The sequence below is a fragment of the Lolium perenne genome, chromosome 4 (assembly GCF_019359855.2).
Source record: "Lolium perenne isolate Kyuss_39 chromosome 4, Kyuss_2.0, whole genome shotgun sequence".
Classification (NCBI taxonomy): Eukaryota; Viridiplantae; Streptophyta; class Magnoliopsida; order Poales; family Poaceae; genus Lolium; species Lolium perenne.
In genome coordinates, this window is record NC_067247.2 from 171,993,221 (window position 1) to 172,002,671 (window position 9,451).

Genomic DNA, 9,451 nt, shown 5'->3' on the forward strand with positions numbered 1-9,451 from the left:
ATCAATTAGGACCCAGCAACAACATCAAACTCAAGACACCTGAATGAATCACAAGCCTCAGTTTCCTTCCTTAGTGGCCTCTTAAAAATCCTCGCAAAAAAGAGAACAGAAAATAAAAACTATCTGGCAAGCATACAATTGACTGATGTCAAGCAAGGGCTAGCTATCCTCACTCCATACAAGTGCAAATTGTATCTCTCTATGCTAGCTGCATAGCCACCTGTATATACTCAGGTTTCACTTCTTCCAAGATCAACACATTCTAAACACTACAAGGCTACCACATTCAGTTCATTCTGTGAACATAGAGTTGGATGAATATGATCTGAAATCGTTGCTGCCATATCCACAAAACAATTCTTTGTCTCAAGGTCCTTGTTGTTTTGCAGCAGTGAAGCATTTCCTGGTGGCTCCTGGTTTGCACAGCTTCCTCGTTCTGCTGCAGCGTTGTTCCATGGGCCCCCCCTCCATGTCAGCAGTTTCTACATTAGGTTGCACCGGCTCTGTGAATCATGCTTCTTGGTTCTAGCTGCCCTGAAATGGCGTGCCATCGCAGTCTCACCTAGTTGCTCCTGGTTTATACATCCAACTTCCTCATTCGGTTGCACCATTCCAGAATCTCTGGGCGGCTCCCGTTCTACTCTTCTAGCTTCTTTACCATGTTGCAGCATTACAGTGTCACTGCCTGGTACCTGTTCTACTCTTCTAGCTCCGTTATCAGGTTGCAGCATTGCAGTGCCACTGCCTTGCACCTGTTCTACTCTTCTATCTTCCTGATAGGGATTCAGCATTGCAATGTCTGGCTCTAGCTCTGCTCTTCTAGCTTGCTTATCAGGCTTTGCAGTGTCTGAATCCAGCTCCGCTCTTCTAGGTTCCTTACCAGATTGCAGCATTACTGTGTCACCACTTGGTTCCTGTACTGATTTACTAGCATCATTATCATGTTTCATCATCACACTACTAACATCTCCAGCCGCTCTAGTTTCGTTCTTTTCCAAATCAACTGCTCTGTGTTTCCTGTTCAGGAATTTCCTCCTGTTCCATTTCCTCTTGAAACCACCTTTCTTCACCTCAAGTTGTTTGAGGGTTTCAATTGCATTTTTCTCTGCCTCACTGCTTTGCCGTTTGCCAGGAACCACAATATACTTTGTGGCACTACTTGCACGACCCTCTAATTGACCTGCACAAAATAATTTCACGCGTGATCCAGACCCCGCACACGGAAGGAAGAAATCAATACAATTTCAGCATCAAATGCAACAATTTGATAAGAAACGTGCCCCTAAAATAGGAAAAGAAAAATACCTTTGATTGCAAGAAGAGCAGTCCAGGCAGCTTTTATCTCTGCGTCTTTCTTTGACCTGCCTGCATGACCGATGTATTGCGTACCACCAATCTCTATGGTGCATGTATAAGGAGATTTGCCTGAAGCTTGCCTGGTCCAGGTATATGATGGAATTGACTGATTCATCTCCTGAGCATACTCTTGAAGAAGATTATTCCACAGGCCAGTTTGTTGCTGGAAAGCATACTAATAAGCGTAAGAAAAAAAGCGGACAAATCATGGGAATAGACTAGAATATTATTCTAATTTAGTCATCTTAACTCACAAGCATTGGCTGTGGTTTTCAAATTTGGGCAATATGAGTTTCGCAGGCACATATACTATTAGGGAATCAGGGGGTCACCGTGTCAGGACCACGAAGCAGATTTCTGATAGTTCCACATTATTACAGATTGAATCGAAGAAAACAATGTTGCAGGCATTTTTATATAATTCCAGGAATGTAGAAGGGAGCAGAAAAAAAGGTGACTTTTGCTACATAATTGAGATATTGTCTTCTTCCCAGGTAGTCAGGATCAAGAATGCTGATCATCACCATCCACATACATGCTTATATGGAGATTCTACAGACTGACAGGCAAAATCAGGGATGCTGAATCAAGAGATGAGTTTAAGCCTTACATCTGCTGGGATTCTCTTAGTGGTTGGGATGGATTCGAGAATTTCCATGAGCGCGGCTTCAGCAGCCGACTGTTCCGCGGCCTTCCGGTTGAAAAATCCGGGCAGCGAGTCGTACTTGGCGCCGTCGATTGCCACCGTGGACCTGAAGACGGGCCCGTGGGCAGGCCCCTCCTTCACCGTTTGATATTCTGGAGCTGGGAGATCGGCTTTCTCCGCGTACTCCTGCAGCCAGCTCTTGAAGGCGTAGCATTTCGGAAGCCCTGAAGCTGTGAAGGCGCACCAAAACTCAGAACCAGGGCGAGGAAACGACCTGTAGCGAGATGGTACAGGAGCAGCCGAGCAGTAGAGAAAGTCTTACTGATTCCGCCGGCGTTGGGCGCAGTCGTGGACTCCGGCGGCGCCGCCATTCCAGCGTCCGTACTGACAGAGCCGCCGCCTCGTGCGAATGCTGGGTTTTTTGTTTTGTGTGTGTGACCCGGCAGGAGCGCACGTTACAATTCTGAGAAAACAAAGAGTAAAATAGGCAGAATAGCCACGGAAATGCATTTTGGCTCGTAGGCGTAGAGCCGTAGATACACCCATTATATACAAATTATATTTTGAAATGTTAAAAAATCTGGAAGAAAATCTAGGTCTACATCCGTGTATTCAAATATCTGCACACAAAGTTTTGCGAAAAAATGACATTTTTTTGACTCATGTAAAATAAATAAATATTGGTGCTCTAAAATGGATTTTCAGGAGATATTTATTTGTCTTTTTACACAGCTCAGAAAAAATGTCCTTTCTCCACAAATTTTTGTGTACTAACTACTAACATAGTTTGTCCGGATGTACGTTCAGGATTTTTTTTCCAGATTTTTTAAACATTTTTATGTACATTTAAAATTCATTTTTTTAATAGGTGCATTTGGAACTACGAGGCAAAACACCATGTCCAGTTAGCCGGTACAACTTTGTCATTCGGATTTCGGAGACTTCATATTTTTATTGATGGTTTTGATCATGCGGTGCAATACATACACTTAGTCCTCCTTAAATCAGATTGCTTTAAAGCACATTGCAGTATTTTGCACAACTGGCTTTGACAATGTTTCAATTTTTTCGGCAACAACAAATTAATCCTGCAAAACCAGGCCGGTCTAGCACTTCGTCCACGTTCATAGCCAGTTTGTTCGCAAAAATTCATGCATTCGTCAAGATGGCAGGGAATTGTTCCACTATAGCCGCAAAACTCGGTCCATTCGAGAATGCCTATACCATAAAAAAGAGATAAAACATAGTTAACAAATTGGACAAAACATCACTTCAAAGTGAAACACTGATTTCAAACTGCAAACACACATGTAAAAACTAAAATAAATAGAGGTTTAAATCAAGAGAGGCACATACCTTTGTGGTCTTTGGATGAATGACACAATATGAAAGTGAAAGATACGATCACGAGAGCCCCCAAGCATATACTGCTTGCGGTGTTCTTTATAGAAACCATGAGGAGAAGATATTCTTTTCCACTTCCTATGTTTGTGTTTGGCCGTTGCTACGTCTCTCTTAACCTTGTCTTTGTATGGAGACCTTATGATAACTCTCAATCAATCACTTCCTTCTTTTAGTATATATTCTGCATTAATGATTTCTTCATACTCCTGAGAAACATTATGCGCTTTTATATAGTGAGACATTATGAATATTTATCAGGCATTAAAACGATCCACATATACTTTCTCCGATTCATATTACTTGTTGCTAGTATGAATGTATACAGAACTAAATTATTGTCTAGATATATTCATATTAGATAGAATTAATATGGATCGGAGAGAGTACATTTTATTAGTCAATCATGTACCTAGGGGATACATGCCCAATACTATGGGCTCAGACGGTGAAGGAGAGAGCTAGAAATCGGGAGGGCCCAAGACAGTATGATAGGTGTTTTTGGATACCCGAAACCCCGCTCGGGAGGGTCCCTGTTAGAGTGTGTGGCGGCTATGAGCTGCCCAAGGTTGATTCCCTCACCCCTAGAAACTCTTGGATTCACCGTCTTCCAACTTGAAAAACGAATAAGAACGAGAATCAAGATACATAGGAGAGGGATAAAAATATACATGAACACAAAAAGTAGTAGACTGATTATGCCATTGGTGTTGATTCAATCGTACATCACCTCTCAGGCTGGTCATAGTGGGGAGTAACTTAGACTAGTAATATATGCTATGTTACTAGTTTAGGTTACTACCTTCATAGTGGGTAGTAACTTATACGTGGTGTCATGCATTGTATCATTTATTATGTTGTAGATTCATCTTGCTTTGAGGTGTGTGATGTTATGGTAACATAGCTAGTTACCATCTCACTCTCTTTGTTCATTTATTAGCATGCCATGTCACCAAAATGTATTGAGATGTGTGATGTCACTAGCTATGTTACTCCCACTATGAGCAGTCTCATGTGTATATGAGGTGGTTGGACTTCCTGTGCAAAAAATGACTAGAAAACCCTTTCCAACAAATATTTCCTTATGCAATAAAATGGCAAACAACCATGTCGAAATCCCTAAATCCAGCCAAATTCGGATAAGGAGTCATGTATGCATAAACAAGCTCGGACAGCCCGCGCAAAACAATAGGGTCGCAGACAAACTGCGGGTAGAAGGTCGACAGTCCGCAGTTGCTTATGTCCTGCTGCTTGTTTTGCTTCTTGAGATTGACCTAAGATTGAGATGATAAAAAAAAGCAAACTTGTTTGTCTCAAAGAGGTTCACAACTTTTATGCTCAACAATTTTCCACTGGAAGTCATCTCGTCGTAACTCTATGTTGATATTCTTGGAGAGGGCTATCTAATGGTGAACTTTAATCTTCAATTTGATTCCATTAAACTTTAATCTACAGACTGACAAAGCAAAACCAGGAATGCTGAATCAACGGGAGAGTTTAAGCTTTACATGTGCTTTTTGGAGCCTCGGATTTTTTCGATAAGGGGCGCTTTATTACTCAAAAAGTTTTAAGCAATACACCCAGCCTCTGCATAACTAAGATGCACACAGCCGTTCTAAGAGTTTAGGATCCATCAAAAAATGATACAATAAAAGATAAAAGCCAACTACGTACGAGTTTTCCTCCGAATATGCAGCCACCCATGTTGGGAAATAAACTCCGTAGCCGTGTTCTCCAATCGTGTAGACACCTCCATAAAGAGGTCTCGATCCTCCAAGCGCTGAAGTGGTGACCATGAACGGAGCAAAGCCGTACACCGGTAGATGACCTGCATAAGAGAATAATTTTTATCATTAAAAACCTTGTCATTTCTACATAGCCAAATCGATCATGCAACCCCAATCGCTCTTACTCTGATAATCGTTTTGTACCTAGAATCCACCCATTAAGAATTACCAAAAATATTTGCAATGCTTGGAGCCTGGGATGGACTCGATAATTTCCATGAGCGCGGCTTCAGCAGCCGACTGTTCCGCGGCCTTCCGGTTGAAAAATCCGGGCAGCGAGTCGTACTTTGGCGCCGTCGATTGCCACCACCACCATGGACCTGAAGACGGGTTCGTGGCAGGCCCCTCCTCCAGCCAGTTTGTGAAGGCGTGGCATTTCACAAGCCCTGAAGATCAGGGCGAGGAACCAACCTGCCGCGACAGGACGCAGAAGCAGGGCAGAAAGTATTACTGATTTCGCCGGCGCGCAGTCTTACTGATTTTGTACGTGGGAGTGTGCGCGCGCATTGGCAAGCTGCACTTCCGAGAAGACCGGGAATGTAAACCAGCTGAGAAATAAGGCATCTCCAGAAATATTCCCCATTTCCTGACAAAACACAAAGTATTTGAAAAAAGAATTCCGTTACCAGCTGTTCCTTCTCAAAAAGAAATTCACTTACAACTCGACAGTCCTGATTTTACATTAGCAATGGCAGGACCAGATCACCAGATGCAGCAGGGGTTTTACCTTCACAAACTTCTGCAGAGACGTACAAAAAAGCTTACTTGGACAGTTGGACAAGTGTGACGGGCAGATCACACGTGTACTGATTATTGACACTTCCCTTTCCTGATCTCAAAAAAAAAAAAAAACACTTCCCTTTCCTTAACCAGAAGACCAGAACCAGTTTTCAACAAATGATAGGATGATAGGATCTGGTTTCCAAACACAGTTCCCTAAAGCCAACAACCTAGTCAATCTACAGTTACATAAATCTACCAGGACAGCTCTAACATGTTCCTTATTCGTCTTTCATGGCTGACTCATGCCTCCGTTTCTGCGCAACCTCGACGAGCAGAGTCAGCAGGGCTTCGCACACCTGCGACGTGTCTGCCTGATCTCCGGGCTCCTCGTTCATCGAAGAATACACCATCCACGCGTGGTCCAGCTTCCGCTCTGGTCGGACCGCCAGTGATCCAGGAACCTCGGCATCCTTCCTTGTCACAAGACCGTCGCTCTTCTCACCGTACCTTGCCACCAGCACCTGTGAGCATGCTGCTAGTGCAGCTGAAAGCGGCATCACGACCGGGATCCTCGCAGGGTTGCCGGCAGTGGCTGGGAGCTCCACGTGTGCGACATGAGAGAGGGCTGTCAGTACACTTGGGGTGATGCTTGCCTCTGTGTGGAATGATACGACTGGAACCTCGGGGGGCAACGGGTGCTGCGACAGAAATTCTTTCCTCCTTTCGTATGTCAGATCTTCCAGGGCCTGCAAATCACCCTGGAGAAACACTAACGATTATCATGAGAACTAAGATAACTGCCGTCCACTCTGTAGGCAGAGACATTGTGATGATTGCAATGATCGAGGTAAGTACCTTGAGGACTTTGGAAACCAAAATCTCCATAACTTTGCGTAACATGACATAGTCACCAAGTTGCCCCTCTCTCAGGATATCTGAAGCGACTGGGCTTCCTCCGTATGGGCTTTGAGCTATTACCAGACCTGCAACCTTGTCTTTCAGTTGTGGCCAGTAGAGTGACAGAGCTGCCGCTGAATCCACACCACCCTTGCTATGACCAAGAAGCAGCACACGTTTCCTTGATCCCCAGTATATTTCTTCAATGTATTCCTTTATCTCCCTTGCGTTTTTACTTACTGAAGACTGCAGGTAATTTTATATATTACTTGATGAAAACGGTATCAAGAGAAAAGCACAAATTAATAAAGGTAAGTACCTCACTGTGAATTTTGGCAATGTGACAAACCAGACCCATCTTAGAGAAGTATGCTTTTGTCTTCACAAAGTACAGTGGCCCATGGTTACTAAATAAACCTGTAAGAGTAACAAGATCTGTAACCGCAAAAGTTTGGTAAACTGCTTTTACTATCGAAGTAGCATTAGACTAACCTGGAACTAACAAATACACCACCGAATCAGGTAGCTTGTGCTCATTTTTTCTGGTGAGGAGTGAAATAAATAGTTAACATAAAGCTCATAACACAGCTATTAGGAAAAACATTCTTCACATATATAAAGCTGAGATTCGGTTTTTATTTGTGCTAACCTCACAGAGTCAAGAATCTCCAAAAATCTGGTCGTCCCATCCTCAGTTGAAGGTAAGCTTTGAATACGCTGGAGCCATCCAATATCATCTGCTGAACCACGTACAGTTTTCCGAGCACGGTCTACGAGACTGTATAGAAATATAAACGGTCCATTATTATACTTTGTCCAATTTAATCTAAAAGTTATGGTTTTCAATTAAAAATAGATATAAATGAAAAGTATAATATGCAAATGCCAGATCAATTATCTACCCTTGAAATAGTGAAGCTCCATTCTGAAAAACACCAAATGGTGCCATCTGCCCTGAGGTTTCCTGAGAGGTACTTCCACTGATATTTATTTCAGTGGTAGACAAGCTACTGCCATCCAACTCCGCAGAAGAAGTCTGAAGAGCAGGCCTGCCAGAAGTCGAGACAGGCGGAAGTATTGCTAGTTCTTGGCCTTCCTCGGGTATTCCTTCAATAAAGAGTAAACGAAATAAAGGAGTTCAAACATATTAATGACATGAACAAAATTTGCTTATGCATGAGTCGTCTGTCAAAATAAGAATGCTAACCTGCATAACCAGGCACTGGGAGGCACTGGGTAAAATATGAAGCTATTTCGGCAAGATTGGACGCAGCTTGGTTTAATGCTGGGATAGTGGGGAAGAGTTGTAAATCTTCAGCCCTATTGACTGATTGGCTATCGTCAACCTAGATTTATGATTTAGCAGTGACTATTTTGTTAGCGAAAAGAGAGAAAAAACAATTATGACCACAGGGGCCTAAAGATAGCTGTTCATATGCATAGGTGAATGATTTTCCCTAACGAATGCATAAGTAAAAACCCTGTGCTAGGATTAGGGTCAAGTTAGTCAAATCACTTAGCAACTTGGATCAGAGTTATTGTGGACGTTAATAGCACACACGGCAAGAAAATTTGGTTTAGAATATTGCAGGAATTTCCACTTGATCATTCGCGTTGGATACAATGGCTACACGTAGCAGGATAATTTCCTAGTGACACGAATGTGAACTCTCAGACATGAAGCGCATCAATTGAATACTTCAGCTAGTGACGGACTGAGGGGCATGCTTACATTTTTACAGATACATAGTACGATTAAGAATATAAGTGCGTACAATGTGTAAAATAACAAAGAGCGGCACTGATATAGGATAAGGATATGCAGTTGAATGATCAGGTTCAGTATGGCAGGCAGTTAGGCAATAAGTATGGCTGCCTCATACCATACCTAGCATGACAAGAAAAGATATTCTAGATTCCTAACCGAGCCAGGTGATATCTGAACATCAAATTCCTCAAGGCATAGGAAGGTGGGTAGTAAGTAGTAACAGCAGAAGTAGAAATCAACACGCGTACTACGTACCGATGCAGAAGTAGAGGGCTCTCCCTGTGCTGAAGGCTCCATGCTCGGCCGATGGATCCGGCAGCCCCAGCTAGTCCTAACGCGCTGTAAGAACAGGGATTGAGAGGAGCACGAGCAATACAAGCAAGAAGAGGAAAAGAGTAAATTAGGAAAACAAGAACAGAAGGGAGGTATCTCGATCGACTGACGGAGTCCAAATGAAGGGAATCGAAGCCGCGAATCGGTGGATCCAGGAGGAAGCGTCACGGCGGAGGTGGGGCGGGGTGGGGTGGCGGCGGGAGAGGAGAAATTCCGATTCGTGGGGAGGGAAGAGAGCCGGCGTCAGTTTCTGCGGCAAGCGGGGGAGGACGAGGACGACTTGTCCCACTCGGACACGCGGCGGTTCAACATCCAACTCGGCATGATGACTTGCCGTCTTGAACCCGTAGCTGGCAACGGGCCGCCCAGGCACGGCAAGCACTAAACAGGCGTGGCCCGGCACAGACCGCGACGGCCACTTTATAAACAGGTCCAGTCTTGCCGCAAATTGCGGCCCAGGAACGGCCCATGTGCCAGCTGGCCCACATGCTTTCCGGCCTTTTGGGTCGTCTCTAGGTACTCCCTCCGTTCGTAATTAAT

General features: G+C 43.8%; 2 protein-coding genes across 4 annotated transcripts; both read right to left on the reverse strand.

Moving 5' to 3' along the window:
• Positions 1 to 44: 44 nt before the first annotated feature.
• LOC127294683 (double-stranded RNA-binding protein 8) lies at positions 45 to 2,454 on the reverse strand. 2 transcript variants are annotated; one of them, XM_051324552.2, is made up of 4 exons: positions 2,325 to 2,454; positions 1,967 to 2,232; positions 1,306 to 1,519; positions 45 to 1,180 (listed from the first exon to the last, which is right to left on the reverse strand). In XM_051324552.2, the coding sequence occupies exons 1-4, from the start codon at positions 2,371 to 2,373 to the stop codon at positions 483 to 485; spliced, it is 1,227 nt and encodes a 408-aa protein (XP_051180512.1). In that variant the 5' UTR covers positions 2,374 to 2,454; the 3' UTR covers positions 45 to 482. The 2 variants fall into 2 exon arrangements, with proteins under 2 accessions (XP_051180512.1, XP_051180510.1); XM_051324550.2 differs by having other exon boundaries at positions 1,306 to 1,531.
• A 3,482-nt stretch (positions 2,455 to 5,936) lies between these two features.
• LOC127294682 (uncharacterized) lies at positions 5,937 to 9,204 on the reverse strand. Of its 2 annotated transcripts, none has more exons than XM_071818900.1 (9): positions 9,022 to 9,204; positions 8,834 to 8,909; positions 8,018 to 8,156; positions 7,713 to 7,917; positions 7,460 to 7,588; positions 7,303 to 7,352; positions 7,130 to 7,227; positions 6,769 to 7,056; positions 5,937 to 6,671 (listed from the first exon to the last, which is right to left on the reverse strand). In XM_071818900.1, the coding sequence occupies exons 2-9, from the start codon at positions 8,873 to 8,875 to the stop codon at positions 6,192 to 6,194; spliced, it is 1,431 nt and encodes a 476-aa protein (XP_071675001.1). In that variant the 5' UTR covers positions 8,876 to 8,909; positions 9,022 to 9,204; the 3' UTR covers positions 5,937 to 6,191. The 2 variants fall into 2 exon arrangements, with proteins under 2 accessions (XP_071675001.1, XP_051180509.1); XM_051324549.2 differs by having other exon boundaries at positions 8,834 to 8,917; positions 9,022 to 9,153.
• Between the last annotated feature and the right edge of the window lie 247 nt (positions 9,205 to 9,451).